This window comes from Ooceraea biroi, chromosome 14 (assembly GCF_003672135.1).
Source record: "Ooceraea biroi isolate clonal line C1 chromosome 14, Obir_v5.4, whole genome shotgun sequence".
NCBI lineage: Eukaryota > Metazoa > Arthropoda > Insecta > Hymenoptera > Formicidae > Ooceraea > Ooceraea biroi.
Genome location: NC_039519.1, coordinates 1,338,753 through 1,356,588, shown reverse-complemented (window position 1 = coordinate 1,356,588; position 17,836 = coordinate 1,338,753). Strand labels below are relative to the sequence as shown.

Below are 17,836 nucleotides of genomic sequence, written 5' to 3'. Positions count from 1 at the left end.
GTGCCGCACGCGATTGGCACATGGTTGGGCCTCATGCAGCCCAATGATAAGGAACATGCGCGGAGCGAGCCGCAGGCCGAGCGATTGGCCGTCGCTGTCTGACGTCATCTCCTCACGCATGTCTCCTGAGAAAAGTCGCGAGTGAACGGTTAAATTGCGGTTGATGTTTGTCTCGATTTTGCGGGACAAACAGCGTGGGAAGAAAATATTTGTCCCGAATTTCCTTCTCGATTTCAATTCTCGAAACTTCTCGAATGACTTTATGAGACAAACATCACCCGCACAGCTATTGAATGATCAATTTCTCAGACGATTCGGTTTCCGAAAATTCCTTTAATGCAATTCCGAACACTATCTATTGAGTGAGATTGAATACAATGTAAGTAACCTATGTAAGTAACCTATACATTTTATTCTGATTCTTATTAGTATTATTTAATAATGTTAGAGAAGTAATATAATTAAAATTAATAAATTTACTCGAGTTCTCTTTGATGAATCGCACTTTCCGTTAATGACAACAATTTCATGCACATTTCTGTGTCTCGTAGGCGATCAGAGTAGCTCTCCTGGGATTAGAGAACTTCCACGATTATCCTCAGGCAATCGCCGAAATTGAAAACCTGCTTCTTGGTGAACTAACGGAGACGATGACGTCGATCGATCGACATTAACCAAGTTTTATTTGAAAAGATCATCGATGGACTTAATGATGCATCCGCGATGCAAGTAATTCTCTAACAAGGGGAGGCCACAGGATGTATCTGGACTTTTTGGACGAAACTTGGTGAGTATTTAGAGAACAATATGTTGATAACGGTAAGAGGGGTCTCCACTGTCGGAACTTTTCGGAACCCAAATAAATAAGATTACAATAGTCATTTTTTATTACATTCAATTTTTCCTTTCTCGAACAAAATTGAGAAAAAATTACTTCTGCAATCTTCTTTTCTAATAAAAATGGAACAACCAAAATTATATGTATATACAGGGTGTCCCGTAAAGACCGGATGAACTCTTAAGGGTAGATTCCTGAGATGATTTTAAGGCGAAAATCCTAATACTAAAATGTCGAGGCTATAATAGTTTTTGAATTATAAGCATTTATAGTAAGCGAATCAGATCGCCTAAAGTTGGCGCGTTCAGACGTGGCACAACGCAAAGTGCTAAAGGCGAAAAGTAAATGTCGCCCTTCTTGTTTACATCGATACAAAGATTACTTATGCGAAGATAAGATTACTTTTATTAATATTTCTGCAAACGCGCATTGCGCAATGTAACCTTTTACCGTTTTTTTAAATATTGGAAGTGGATATTTTTGTATTTTTATGTGATACATAAAGTGCAAGCTGTCAGATGACATTTCTTTCAGAAATCCGCTGTCAATTTCATATTCTACAGGCAAAACTATAGTTATCAAACAGAATACTTAACAGAGTACTTTACTTGAATGAGTTTCATTTGGATATTAGCAATAATAGCTGCTTAGTTTGTTAAATAATTGTAAACTAAATACATATTATTGCTAATTACATAGTTACTGTTTGATAACTATAGTTTTGCCTGCGATTCGTCCGCGGGGGTGCGGAGGGGGCATCGACCCCCCACGAGGATCATATAAATGGGATGAAGCGATCGATACTGCAATCAATAATCCCTCGATTATTAGAAGCACAGGAGAAATGGCAGCATACACGAACGAAGAGTACTACGACATGCTGATGGCACTCGGAGAGTGCCACGGCGTAGTTGCCGTTGCTGCTAGAAGATATGCTGAGTTGTATCCCAACCGAGCAAGACATCCATCGGCCCCCGTAATACTTGCGGCAGCTCAAAGGCTGTACGAAACTGGCAGTGTCTTACCGAAGAAAAAAGGCACTGGTAGAAATCGTAATGCCAGAAATTTACGAAATATCGAGACAATTCTTCGTGCTGTTGAGAAAGAACCCGAAACAAGTATTCGGGTAATGGCACAAGAACACGATTTGTCTTATTCTACTGTAAGGAGAATCCTCAAAGACGAAAAATTGCACGCCTATCACTACACCCGCGTACAAGATTTACGAGAGGAAGACTACCAGAAAAGAAAACGATTTTGCGAATATTTCTTGACGAGAGCAAATGAGGATCCCGAATTTCCTTACCGTGTGATATTCAGCGATGAATCGCTATTTACACGAGAAGGCGTTTATAATTCCCACAATATGCATCTGTGGAACGACGAGAATCCTTCAGCTACACGCGTCAGAAATTTTCAAACACGATGGAAACTAAATGTCTGGACTGGGATAATGGGCACGAAAATCCTAGGTCCCATTATTCTTTCAGATACTTTAACCGGCGCATCGTATTTAGAAATGTTGGCAGACAATCTGTCAGAATTTCTAGAAGACATGCCATTGGCGGAGAGACAGAAAATCATATTTCAACAGGACGGTGCTGGTCCACACAACGCAAGAATAGTCACCGATTATTTGAATCAGCGATTTCCTGGGTGTTGGATGGGCCGATATGGCCCGATACGTTGGCCCGCGAGATCTCCGGATTTGAATCCGTTAGATTTTTTCTTGTGGGGATACTGCAAAGAAATTATCTACAAAAAGCTTTCCGACAACGTAGAAGAATTAAACGACAAACTCCACAATGCCATTTGGAATATCGAAGATACAATTATGGAGCAGATTCCGATAAATCTACTGAGACGTATGAGAGCTTGCGTTGCTATGAACGGTGGCCATTTCGAACATTTATTATAAATCTTCCAAAACTAGCAACATCTGCCCTGTTTAGGGCAACCAAATATTTTCTTACGTGGAACATTTCTTAGGTTTGCAACATTTATTACAGTGATACTAATAACTATGCAGAGAAGAAGAATTTCGCGCGTAAAATTAGCTGCGGCAACGTGTGCGTCAACCACTTAGAAGCCTGCCGCAAGTTGCCTGATTCGTTGACGCACGCTGCCGCAATCTTAGCTTTAATGCCGAGTATCGGAATCGGTTCCGGAAAGATACGCGTCGGGCGTTCAGAGATGGCGCGCACTTCCACACTCAATGACGATACCGGTGCATGTCTTGTGTTGCACCGTGATTCCGTTTGTTTACAAATAAAGTTTCACGTGCGTGAGTGTTAAATAAAGTAAAATAAAAGTAAAGTGAAGCGAAGTAAAGTGAAGTGTGAATAAAAAGGAGAATGATGTGAATAAGTGTGAAAGAGAAAGATTGGCAAAACATGCTTCGCATGTGTGTGCGCGTACCATTGTGTAGCTGTTTTCCACAATTATTGCCAGTTTGTGTTCTGTAGCATAAACTACATTTTCACTACTGACAATGATTATTGGAATACAGCTTGCGTAGTGCAGCGACTAGCCGATTGCACTCCAAGTCAGCGCCCGCGTCGTTGGTGAGTGGCGCCGCCCCTGCCTGCCTCCTGTACCCGACCTGTGGTACGCTCATTATTTTCATTTATATCTTGAAAAGTAAGCTTCCGATAAAGTTTTGCAAGAGGAAAAAGTGATTCACAATTCACTCAAGATTATGTGGCTTTAATGATAAAAGGTTGTTCTGACTCACCCTGTATAGCGATATAGAGGTACTTTTAGCTTTTTTTTGAAAAATGCGTTTTCAGAATATGACTTTATCATATATGGTTGAATTTGACATTAAATATGCTTTAAGTTTTATTGAAAGATAAATTTAAAGTTTTGAAAAATTGAGGGGGGGAGGGATTTCGAAAAATATGACATTTTCGGAAAATCTAATTGCACTGTTATGAAGTACATTAGAAGCCATAAAACTTTTACTTGAAACTTTTTTTTATATTTTTTATTGTTTCTACGGTATTCGCTAAGAAATATAAAAACCGATTTTTTTCAAGAGGGTGTTTCACCCCCTTAATAGCGATACGGACCCGTATAAAAAAATACGTGTCTCATATTTTGACCTAGACAACAACATATTCAAAGCTTATCAAAATCGGCGTGTGGCACTTGGGTAGTGTTGCTTGTTAGTCCCGCGGAACGAGCGAGCGGCTGTCCGTTGGCAATCAGAAAAACTTATTTGGCGATATGAGACACGGAACGATCGGTCGAAACGGACATCCATCTCACTCGGTCGAACGGGACCATAACTTGTTGATTCGCTTCGGATCCTTGAATCGCGAATAGCTCGAAAACAAGGTACCGAAAGCGATACACAGCGTGGTCGACGTGAGCCTATTAAGATGAAATTATTTTACGTATTAATTGTTCGGTTCCCGAACATACCGCCCGTCTCGGAACGATAGTTTCGAATCACTCGCGGAGACGGCGCGCATGGTCGAGAATGAGCAACTACTATTAACATGATGCACTAACGATATAATTAAGATGAGTATCCAACAACGTAAACAGAGAAACAAAAATTTACAGACATTCGCATGGATTAGTTCCAGTGTAACGCCGCCCGCCTTCGCGGAGTAGTGCATCGCTACCCTTGGGGATGGTTAATGACTCGAGCAAGCGGTAACATGGTCGCATAAATGACTATTAACAAGCGATAGACAAAACATAACAAAAATTCAAACCATAACGAAACTTCTGATTAATTGCGCGTCGAGTCGTGGCGTACTGGCAAGATACAAATCTTTCTGATTGGTCTTCGGTACTCGGACGTGGCGGTTTTAATTGTTACAACGCGTACCAAACCATTGGATCCAGGGTGAGTCTGAATGATTCTGCCGAGCTCCCATTTACAGGGCGGAAGCAGCGGGCTACGGAGTAAAACCAACTGCCCGACCTGGATGAGAGGCCCGACTGTTCGCCACTTCGCTCGTTGTTGTAGTGAGTTAATGTATTCGTCTTGCCATAGCCTCCAAAACCGTTCGGTCATGAGGCGAACGAGTTGCCAGCGGGACAGTCGGTTCTCACTAAGGTCGAGTAATGATGACTCCGGAGGAACAGTGATAGCTGATCCGACCAGAAAATGCCCGGGAGTGAGGCATTCATAATCTTCGAGTGCATCTGACATCGGGGCTATTGGTCGCGAATTGAGACACGCTTCCGTTTGACACAGGAGTGTTGTGAACTCCTCGAATGTCAGCGTGTGGCTACCGAGTACGCGACGGAGGTGATGTTTGACTCCCTTTACTCCTGCTTCCCACAACCCGCCAAAATGCGGGGTGGATGGAGGGACAAAATTCCATTCGATTTTCTCCGAGGCGGTCATATTCAAGAAGTCGGGATTTCGTAGCGCCAATTTATACGCCGCTTTCAATTCACGGTTGGCACCGGTGAACGTAGTGCCGTTATAAGAATACATTGCTTGCGGCAGCTCGCGACGCAAACAAAACCGGGCGAATGCGTTCAAAAAAGCCTGAGTCGAGTAGTCGCCTACCAATTCCAAATGAATGGCGCGCGTGGAGAGACAAACGAATAAGGCTATATAAGCTTTACGCGCTTTGATTCCGCGGCCTGAAGAAGCTCGAATTTGAATTGGTCCGGCGTAGTCGATCCCGGAATGCAAAAAGCTGCGAACCGTGGATGATATTCGCTGTGCGGGCAATTCTCCCATGAGTTGCGACGGTATTGCGGCTCGTTCGCGGGTACAGACTACGCATTTGTGAATCATTGATCGAATCAAATTGCGCGCATGGAGAACCCAAAAATCTCCTCGCAGAATATTTAGCGTTAATTGCGAACCGGCGTGTAATGTTCGGATGTGCGCGTGATGAATAATGAGGTTTACTAACGGGTGGGTCACCAGTAGAATTGGGTGGTGGACGGAGTAAGGAAGCGGAGCCTTGTGCAACCGTCCAACCACGCGAAGTATTCCGTCTCTATCAATGAATGGTCTAAGTGCTAAATAGCACTGCTAGACGGGCATGTGAAGTTAGCACCCCGACATTTAAATTCCATAGTTCTGATTAGAGTTCCAGCTTCCTTTTAAAGCGTTCTAGAGTACTGTACTAAAAATTCAAAGAGTTCCGGCGATTAACATCATTAAAATATCATTTAAAAAATGGGGTGCTAACTTCTAATCGAAATTTCAGATCGAATAGTTCTGAATGGCTTAATAGCTTCATTTGATGAATATCTAGAGTACCCGAAGCAAAAAACAATTTTTTGATTGTTTACAAAAAAATTAAAAATTTTTGAAAATTCGACTTCAGGTACAATAGTTCCAGGATATTTCTATTGTTATTTTATGTATTTCGAAGAGTACTCGACGATTTAAAAAAATTTAGACCCAGAAATAAAAGTTATGGACCTTAAAAGAAGTTTCAAAAATCAGTAAAAATAGCACATATCTCCCGACCTTGTTATCTGATCGCCTCGAGCCATAAGACTTTTCATCAGTACTCGTCGAGGACTGCCCAGAACTATAATCAAAACTATTCGGTACTCTAAAAAATTTTCCGACCTCGGAACTTAGAAAATTTCCGATCTACTTCCAAAAATATCTTGTATCTCGCAAACCGTCGGTCCGATCGCTTCGAGCCATAAGACTTTTCGTTAGTACTCGTCGAGAACTGTCCAGAACTGTAATCAGAACTATTCGGTGCTCTGAAAATGTTTTCGACCTCGGGATTTATTGTTAGAAAATTTCCGATATGCTGTCAATAAATCCAACCTCAATCCTATGATTGCTCGATAGACACTCTTATTATAGAATTATACATTTAAGATTTTTACACATAGGAAGGCGAATGAATAACCTTGACGCGCTAAGTCAACAAACAGTTTTTATTCTGAATCTTTGCTGTTAGAACGTAAATTAGAAATTTGCCAATGACAGGATGATAAAAAAGAAAACATTACGAAAAATCTGGAATCCTCAGGTATGGTTTATGTACTTGCTGTAATACGCACATACATATTTTTCAATTCCTACTTACATTTATCATATACATATGAAAACTGCGTGTACTTAAATAAAGTAAGGTTTGATATTCTTTTCTTTTCAATAGAATAAAATAAAATAAATAAAGCAACAATGACGCTTTAACATAAAAAAATGAAATAATATACATGTAGTGTACACGAAATATAATTATGTAGTTAAAGTAATAGTAATAAAATAAATAGCAACTGTAATGCTTACAAATAAAACAATATACATGTAGTGTACACGAAAGTAATATAATGTAAATTATAAAGTAAACAATAATTTAACATGCATACATAATTACATGTGGTGTAATTATTTTATGGGGTGAGACATAACTTCTTTTTTTTAAGTCATACTCGTACCAATTCATTCCAGTGAATGCAATGGCAACATAATGACCTTGGTTTAGGCTTTCTTTTCTATTACTTTTCCCATATGAAATATAATTGATTATACCGCACAGCTTATAATGCTTATCGTCGATATGAATCGATTTTGTAATGTTTTCCAATGTTGATTCAAAACGTATTTCGGGTTTATACTGTGGATCTGTTATCAAACTTGTATCTAAAAATACATGTGGACCATACGTACACGTCCTATTAATATCGCCGTTACATTGATTGCATTTGATGACGCATTCTGCGTTATTCAATTTTGTGTCATTAATTGCTTCTTGCACAGTGCCTAGCCCTCTCTCGATCAGCATACCAACATTAATATGGAGAGTGAGAAAAGATCTTGATTGAATATTGTGGCAACTGTCACAAGTTTTATATCGTGTTATAGTTGGTATTGCACGAAAAAGAACATCAATTAAATGTCCTACATTGCAGTTAGCATTTGCAAACTGAATATGCCTTGTACTGGACTTTTGGCAGATATCGGTATCCAGAAGTATTTTAGCTCGAGCAATATAGTCTGCCGCAATAAGTTTACCTCTATTAGTGTTTGATACTAAGCAAATGAAGTTCTAGATTCAATTTCATTTTCGTGTTATAATTCGGATATAGAACTAGCTGCTCGAAATTCGTGAGAGCAAGCCGCGGATAACATGTTTGTCCCGGAATCAGACAAATATATTGTGCTCGTCTTCCTTCGAGATCCGTAAGAAACAGTTCCGTACGTCCATATATGGATTGATCGCCGATCGCGAGGCGTTTGAAGGGCTTTTCAATCTATTCCGGAGACAAACAGCCGCTCTGTTGCTCGCTTATTTCGACAAGAAGACTAGAATCCGATCAGTCGTCAGACCGTCAAGTCGACTAGTTCCGTGATTTCTCAGTTTCGACGCTCGTCGCGCATTCGGTCGACCGCTAATCCGTTGAGCCGTTTCCGCGTTCGAGTTCTCACGTCGCCTGCAGTTCGTTTTGCGCGAGCAATCCGATTCCGACCACCTCGATCGCACCTTTTGTTTAATTCTTTTTGTGCGTAACGAACGGTCCGAGAGCTGAACCACCGTCATCCGCGGCAAGATCTCCGCCTGACTCTCGTCAGAGACCACGCGTCAAGATTTCCGCCTGACACAAGTCAGAGGCTTTCCACGGCAACATCTGACAAGTGCAACGAGACGCTCGACCAAGAAGGCCACGACGCCGATGTAAATATTGTTATCGCGTCAGCTCTCGGCCGTGACCCAATTTCCTCAGTGAAATACATGTGATTTCCACGGAATCGACTGATTTCTGGCGTTCTTTTTCTCACTCACACCTCTCTGTCCACTCGTACTCGAGATTACCAAGAATCTCGAGAGCACGAGATCTCGCGCTCAGCGCTGAGCGATCTCAAACCTGACTATTTACTGAATAGCTCGTACCGTCACCCGACAATTAGTTATGTTGACAGCTAACTTGATGACTGGATAATCAAGGCATTGCATATGTTCTTTATATTGATATTCTTTTCCCATAGCATGCATAATTAATTGCATAAGAGAGTCAAAGGCACATGTTTCTTTCATCATGATAAGTACATCAGCTGTCCATACGCTTTCACAAAGATTGCCGTTTTTAAAAATAGGTATTTCTATTGTTTTATGTGATTGTACGTAATCCCAATCTGGACAAGCATCTAAATAATTTGGTTTTTTTTGCTTTTTATTTTTCGTATTTCCTAAACCACGCCAGTTTTCATATTCATTGAGAGATGTAACAGTAGTTGATGTATCTATGTAATCATTCGTATTTATGTCCCTATTTTCATCGACGCATTTGTTATTAATATTTATACTGTCGCGTTCGATCTTCGGCACGTCCTTTGTATTGCAATAATTTGCCGATGCTTCCTTAATACGACCGTCTATGTAATCCAAATGACGTAAAATAAATTTGTCCACTCTTAAAGGCAGTTCATTTTTGAAAACCCGTCCTTTAATGTTAGCAAATTCCGATTCGACGGTAGACGAAATCGCGATTGTTGAACCAATATTGAAAAATGGTATCAAAATACCTGTCCAGATAGGTAAATAATTCATTAATTTTCTTATCTTATTTGCAACGTCTATATTATAGAATGCATTTATGATATCGCCATCTCCACATGTGCTTGCTATATCAGAGGCCTTTTCATTAATTCTTTTACTATATTCCAATCAACCAGTATGGCAGTCCATTTCATCGTTTATATATGTTTCTTCATGTTTTTCCGACCAATTACCTTTAATAATGTTACTTGCGTAGTCATATCGTGTTTGCGATTCTAAAGTTTGTTCACAGAATGTACCAATATTGGAACTCATGGTCACAATTAATACAAATTCTAAAAAATATTCTAAATTCTGCAAAGTATCCATTTTGTACGCTTGGCAAATAGCCCTAATGAAAAATTGCCTTACTTTTGGTAATGGATGTCGTTTCAAACAATCCCATCTACATATAATTGATACTAAATGACTCACATCTAGTCTGATAAATGTTGCGGGAACTGTCTGAGATTTTTTTGTAATAAGATCATAGCAAGCCTGCATATAATCCCGTAAATCGCGTTTATGATTGAATGCAATTGAAATTGATGTCAACAACGCTTGACTAAAGTCGCATACAATCATTCGAGGAACGGGTATTCCAGTGCTCATAATTTTTAGAAGCCAAGCCGTAATTGCTACTGTGTCTTGTTCAGCAGACAGCATCTGAAATACGGGTACACTTCCTGTACACGATACACTCATACATTGATAAAGAAATACGTGACTTGACTTTGAATTCTCGTATTTTATCTTTTTTACTATTGAGCCGGTTGCATCTATTGTCATGAACGACTGCGTATCTTTCTTATAATGTAATTTGTACAACAATTTTTGCTCTTTAGTCCAATAATAACAAAAAAAGGGAGATGCGCCAATATTATATACAGAACCTATATGTGTCGTATCTTTAGCATTAATAAGATTATTGATAGGCTTTGATCCAGTAAGTCCTAGACGTTTATTTTTTGTTTCGCTAATAGCTTTCCTTAAAACTGTTGTTTTTGGAAGTATTGGAGGATATGTACCTTCAAAATCAATTAAATTGTTTGCTTCCGTTCGTACATATGAAATTGCATCGGTTTTTGTGTCTATAGAAGTATTAGCTACCAATATTCTTCTACATCCCCTTAATTGTCTTCTTTTGTTATTAACAAAATCTGGAATGCCGTTCTTACTGACGCAATTAAATTCAACATCCTCATTTTGTACAGGCTCTATTGCAAGCGTACAAATTAATTGTGTATAGCATTCACTACATTTTGCTTTTATACGACAAAATGTGTTATTGTTCGTCCGCGAAATTTTCTAAGTTTTAAGTGTCCAAGGACAAGGTAGATGAAATTGCATCCAAATACTTCTTGCCAAGATATCGTTCCCTTCTGTTTGAGAAATAAGATAATCGCCGGCCATCTTCATATACTGGGTTTTGTGGTTTCATCGTCATCCACTCTTCTTTTGTAATTTTTAAATTAAATTTATCAATATATTTTCAGATGCAGAAATGTTTGGATTAAAAGAATGATCCTTTTTCTTGAATACTTAAATCCAGAAATCCAAAAGAAGTATAATCAATATAAAATCATATATACCACTTCTGTTATTTTTTGCAGTAACGTGTACATGTTTGGCACTAGACTTACCATCCATAGCTTCAGAAATATTTTTATAGACCTGATTTGATGGCGGTAAAATTCTGCCATTGTCATCGATGACTTTGTACTCCTCTGTTGTTAATAATGTTCGCAAGTTTTTAATGTCGTACATTTTCGCGTTCGTAGGCCCGTGCCTTCGATAACGTAAACCTGTTGATTAAAAGATATTTTGTATTATATTAAATTAAATTATATCAAATTATTCTTACCTTACGAATGCAATGGAAGTGAAAAATATTTCAGAGGAAATAAGAAATGCACACAAAACATTTAATCTTTATGTAATCTTCCTTATTAATTAATTAATATCATATTGAGACATTGCCGAAACAAGGAAATGTCTTCGATCGATTAATAATGTATAAATTGGAACACATTTATATAATTGCACATATAAAGAGATGAGAAATATTTGTCATGTAAAAAAAACTTGAAGTACTTATTATCTAAAAACAATTCTCACACTAAAAAATTAAGATTTAATTATGTTTAAATTTGGAATCATACATGCATACATTTCTTCTAAATATATTTATTTATAGAGTTATTGAATTATTCATTTGGAGATTCTTATAACAAAAAATAGCTACGCGTTTATCACTTTTTAATTACTTTCTCTCTCTCTCTCTCTCTCTCTATCTCTCTCTCAGTCTGAACTTATTTTATAAAGATCTTAACATATTTTTATAAAAAAATATATACCTGCGTTATGTAGACTTGAAGAGAGCTTTATGGTAGGAATTTAAGGATTCTTATGAGATCCAAAGCGAAAGATCACTTATGCTGATACATTTCCGTGCTATTGAAATGTATCCGTCTGTTGTCACAGCTAGATTAGCCGCACGGCGCACGGCGAAAACCAGTAACGGTAGAAATAATCGACTATCAGAAACAGTAGATTGTTTCTGCCACTGGCTTCCTTCGTGCGGCTAATGTGCTGTGACAACGAACGAATACGTTTCAGTAGCATCAAAAAATATCAGCAACAAATCGAACTGATCTTTCGCATTGGATTGAAGTACATCTACATACGTATATATATATATATATATATATACACTCACTCCCAAAAAAAGCGGTACACTAAAATTTAGGGAAAAATTTCCAACCTTCAAATGATCATAACTTGGTAAATAATGAAGATAAAAATATGTTCAAAAATGCAAAATGAAGCTTCAAGTATCCACTTTAAGAATATTTGAATGGCAATTATGGTCGGTCATTTGATTCAAAATGGCGGATAACAAAATGAGAGGATGCAAAAGTGATAACCGAAAGTCTGAGTTTGTGACGGTGCATGGCGTGAATTAATATCGCAGCCTAATGGGACCAAATGCAAATGAAAATATAGAGTGTTATCTTTAAAATGCTTTTTACTGAGCTCGATGCGATCATTTTTCGCTGAGTTGTGCAACTTTAAAAAAGAAAACACTCTGTTAAGTAAATTTGGAGTATCTCAACAAAAAAAACATATCCTCCAATACTTCCAAAAACAACAGTTTTAAGGAAAGCTATTAGCGAAACAAAAAATAAACGTCTAGGACTTACTGGATCAAAGCCTATCAATAATCTTATTAATGCTAAAGATACGACACATATAGGTTCTGTATATAATATTGGCGCATCTCCCTTTTTTTGTTATTATTGGACTAAAGAGCAAAAATTGTTGTACAAATTACATTATAAGAAAGATACGCAGTCGTTCATGACAATAGATGCAACCGGCTCAATAGTAAAAAAGATAAAATACGAGAATTCAAAGTCAAGTCACGTATTTCTTTATCAATGTATGAGTGTATCGTGTACAGGAAGTGTACCCGTATTTCAGATGCTGTCTGCTGAACAAGACACAGTAGCAATTACGGCTTGGCTTCTAAAAATTATGAGCACTGGAATACCCGTTCCTCGAATGATTGTATGCGACTTTAGTCAAGCGTTGTTGACATCAATTTCAATTGCATTCAATCATAAACGCGATTTACGGGATTATATGCAGGCTTGCTATGATCTTATTACAAAAAAATCTCAGACAGTTCCCGCAACATTTATCAGACTAGATGTGAGTCATTTAGTATCAATTATATGTAGATGGGATTGTTTGAAACGACATCCATTACCAAAAGTAAGGCAATTTTTCATTAGGGCTATTTGCCAAGCGTACAAAATGGATACTTTGCAGAATTTAGAATATTTTTTAGAATTTGTATTAATTGTGACCATGAGTTCCAATATTGGTACATTCTGTGAACAAACTTTAGAATCGCAAACACGATATGACTACGCAAGTAACATTATTAAAGGTAATTGGTCGGAAAAACATGAAGAAACATATATAAACGATGAAATGGACTGCCATACTGGTTGATTGGAATATAGTAAAAGAATTAATGAAAAGGCCTCTGATATAGCAAGCACATGTGGAGATGGCGATATCATAAATGCATTCTATAATATAGACGTTGCAAATAAGATAAGAAAATTAATGAATTATTTACCTATCTGGACAGGTATTTTGATACCATTTTTCAATATTGGTTCAACAATCGCGATTTCGTCTACCGTCGAATCGGAATTTGCTAACATTAAAGGACGGGTTTTCAAAAATGAACTGCCTTTAAGAGTGGACAAATTTATTTTACGTCATTTGGATTACATAGACGGTCGTATTAAGGAAGCATCGGCAAATTATTGCAATACAAAGGACGTGCCGAAGATCGAACGCGACAGTATAAATATTAATAACAAATGCGTCGATGAAAATAGGGACATAAATACGAATGATTACATAGATACATCAACTACTGTTACATCTCTCAATGAATATGAAAACTGGCGTGGTTTAGGAAATACGAAAAATAAAAAGCAAAAAAAACCAAATTATTTAGATGCTTGTCCAGATTGGGATTACGTACAATCACATAAAACAATAGAAATACCTATTTTTAAAAACGGCAATCTTTGTGAAAGCGTATGGACAGCTGATGTACTTATCATGATGAAAGAAACATGTGCCTTTGACTCTCTTATGCAATTAATTATGCATGCTATGGGAAAAGAATATCAATATAAAGAACATATGCAATGCCTTGATTATCCAGTCATCAAGTTAGCTGTCAACATAACTAATTGTCGGGTGACGGTACGAGCTATTCAGTAAATAGTCAGGTTTGAGATCGCTCAGCGCTGAGCGCGAGATCTCGTGCTCTCGAGATTCTTGGTAATCTCGAGTACGAGTGGACAGAGAGGTGTGAGTGAGAAAAAGAACGCCAGAAATCAGTCGATTCCGTGGAAATCACATGTATTTCACTGAGGAAATTGGGTCACGGCCGAGAGCTGACGCGATAACAATATTTACATCGGCGTCGTGGCCTTCTTGGTCGAGCGTCTCGTTGCACTTGTCAGATGTTGCCGTGGAAAGCCTCTGACTTGTGTCAGGCGGAAATCTTGACGCGTGGTCTCTGACGAGAGTCAGGCGGAGATCTTGCCGCGGATGACGGTGGTTCAGCTCTCGGACCGTTCGTTACGCACAAAAAGAATTAAACAAAAGGTGCGATCGAGGTGGTCGGAATCGGATTGCTCGCGCAAAACGAACTGCAGGCGACGTGAGAACTCGAACGCGGAAACGGCTCAACGGATTAGCGGTCGACCGAATGCGCGACGAGCGTCGAAACTGAGAAATCACGGAACTAGTCGACTTGACGGTCTGACGACTGATCGGATTCTAGTCTTCTTGTCGAAATAAGCGAGCAACAGAGCGGCTGTTTGTCTCCGGAATAGATTGAAAAGCCCTTCAAACGCCTCGCGATCGGCGATCAATCCATATATGGACGTACGGAACTGTTTCTTACGGATCTCGAAGGAAGACGAGCACAATATATTTGTCTGATTCCGGGACAAACATGTTATCCGCGGCTTGCTCTCACGAATTTCGAGCAGCTAGTTCTATATCCGAATTATAACACGAAAATGAAATTGAATCTAGAACTTCATTTGCTTAGTATCAAACACTAATAGAGGTAAACTTATTGCGGCAGACTATATTGCTCGAGCTAAAATACTTCTGGATACCGATATCTGCCAAAAGTCCAGTACAAGGCATATTCAGTTTGCAAATGCTAACTGCAATGTAGGACATTTAATTGATGTTCTTTTTCGTGCAATACCAACTATAACACGATATAAAACTTGTGACAGTTGCCACAATATTCAATCAAGATCTTTTCTCACTCTCCATATTAATGTTGGTATGCTGATCGAGAGAGGGCTAGGCACTGTGCAAGAAGCAATTAATGACACAAAATTGAATAACGCAGAATGCGTCATCAAATGCAATCAATGTAACGGCGATATTAATAGGACGTGTACGTATGGTCCACATGTATTTTTAGATACAAGTTTGATAACAGATCCACAGTATAAACCCGAAATACGTTTTGAATCAACATTGGAAAACATTACAAAATCGATTCATATCGACGATAAGCATTATAAGCTGTGCGGTATAATCAATTATATTTCATATGGGAAAAGTAATAGAAAAGAAAGCCTAAACCAAGGTCATTATGTTGCCATTGCATTCACTGGAATGAATTGGTACGAGTATGACTTAAAAAAAAGAAGTTATGTCTCACCCCATAAAATAATTACACCACATGTAATTATGTATGCATGTTAAATTATTGTTTACTTTATAATTTACATTATATTACTTTCGTGTACACTACATGTATATTGTTTTATTTGTAAGCATTACAGTTGCTATTTATTTTATTACTATTACTTTAACTACATAATTATATTTCGTGTACACTACATGTATATTATTTCATTTTTTTATGTTAAAGCGTCATTGTTGCTTTATTTATTTTATTTTATTCTATTGAAAAGAAAAGAATATCAAACCTTACTTTATTTAAGTACACGCAGTTTTCATATGTATATGATAAATGTAAGTAGGAATTGAAAAATATGTATGTGCGTATTACAGCAAGTACATAAACCATACCTGAGGATTCCAGATTTTTCGTAATGTTTTCTTTTTTATCATCCTGTCATTGGCAAATTTCTAATTTACGTTCTAACAGCAAAGATTCAGAATAAAAACTGTTTGTTGACTTAGCGCGTCAAGGTTATTCATTCGCCTTCCTATGTGTAAAAATCTTAAATGTATAATTCTATAATAAGAGTGTCTATCGAGCAATCATAGGATTGAGGTTGGATTTATTGACAGCATATCGGAAATTTTCTAACAATAAATCCCGAGGTCGAAAACATTTTCAGAGCACCGAATAGTTCTGATTACAGTTCTGGACAGTTCTCGACGAGTACTAACGAAAAGTCTTATGGCTCGAAGCGATCGGACCGACGGTTTGCGAGATACAAGATATTTTTGGAAGTAGATCGGAAATTTTCTAAGTTCCGAGGTCGGAAAATTTTTTAGAGTACCGAATAGTTTTGATTATAGTTCTGGGCAGTCCTCGACGAGTACTGATGAAAAGTCTTATGGCTCGAGGCGATCAGATAACAAGGTCGGGAGATATGTGCTATTTTTACTGATTTTTGAAACTTCTTTTAAGGTCCATAACTTTTATTTCTGGGTCTAAATTTTTTTAAATCGTCGAGTACTCTTCGAAATACATAAAATAACAATAGAAATATCCTGGAACTATTGTACCTGAAGTCGAATTTTCAAAAATTTTTAATTTTTTTGTAAACAATCAAAAAATTGTTTTTTGCTTCGGGTACTCTAGATATTCATCAAATGAAGCTATTAAGCCATTCAGAACTATTCGATCTGAAATTTCGATTAGAAGTTAGCACCCCATTTTTTAAATGATATTTTAATGATGTTAATCGCCGGAACTCTTTGAATTTTTAGTACAGTACTCTAGAACGCTTTAAAAGGAAGCTGGAACTCTAATCAGAACTATGGAATTTAAATGTCGGGGTGCTAACTTCACATGCCCCTGCTAGACGGCAAGTTTTGGTTAGCGACTAAAGCTGAAGTTCTTTCAGGAATAGTTATCGTTGCATCTGTTTATCCAGAATTCTCGAGCGTGGTTAATGTCCGAGGCCGATAGGGCGTGACCCGGAACGCTGGATGGACCTTTAGCGGCCAATTTCCGGCAGCGGGTAGCGAATTTAAAAATGTAAGCGGTAACGCGGAGGAGTTTCGGCCACGATGAATATCTCGTATAGAGATCCCAAATTTTATTTGAGACGGAACATTGGAGCGTCAATGTCTTCCTCTCCATTGACGTGTCCTCGGGAGGCGGAGAGCGGGATACTGGCCACTCGTCTGGACTAAGCGTTAGCCACGGAGGCCCATGCCACCACAATTCATGATCTCGGATCTCGTCGCCGAAAAGGCCATGCGACGCACAATCCGCGGGATTGACGTCGGTGGATACGTGACGCCATTCGCACCGAGATAAATTAGTTTGAATTAGCGAGACGCGATTCGCAACAAATGATTTCCAGCGGGACGTGTGTTGAGTGACCCACGCGAGAACAACGGTGGAATCGGTCCAGCAATAATACGGAATCTTATCGTAATCAAGAGTGTTACTGATAAATTGCATAAGGCGTGAGAGCAGGACGGCGGCCGATAATTCCAGACGCGGTACGCTTAAGGGTTTGAGGGGAGCAACCTTTGATTTACTTGCGAGTAATGTGGTAGTGACTTCCCCTGTTACCGACGTGACTCGACTGTACACGGCAGCGGCAAAAGCCGCATTTGACGCATCGGCGAAACCGTGCAATTCGATATTCCGAGTCTGATCCGCGATCCCCGTCCACCGCGGAATGGCAAGGCCGTGCAAGCTAGCAAATCGCGAATATATTTTTGTCCATTG

General features: G+C 38.5%; 1 protein-coding gene and 1 long non-coding RNA gene across 2 annotated transcripts; one reads left to right on the top strand and one right to left on the bottom strand.

Annotated features, from left to right (window-relative positions):
- Positions 1–354: 354 nt before the first annotated feature.
- Positions 355–617, top strand: LOC113563407. The gene is made up of 2 exons (XR_003407455.1): positions 355–392; positions 552–617. It is a non-coding gene; the product is annotated as an uncharacterized LOC113563407 (long non-coding RNA).
- Positions 618–4,580: 3,963 nt separating this feature from the next.
- LOC105277933 lies at positions 4,581–5,606 on the bottom strand. The gene has a single exon (XM_011336685.2). It carries the CDS (start codon positions 5,604–5,606, stop codon positions 4,581–4,583), a length of 1,026 nt encoding a protein of 341 aa, XP_011334987.2.
- Positions 5,607–17,836: the final 12,230 nt, after the last annotated feature.

What these genes read in the sequence shown, in the direction of transcription:
- LOC105277933 (XM_011336685.2), bottom strand. Translation starts at nt 5,606, where the DNA reads ATGATTCACAAATGCGTAGTCTGTACCCGCGAACGAGCCGCAATACCG.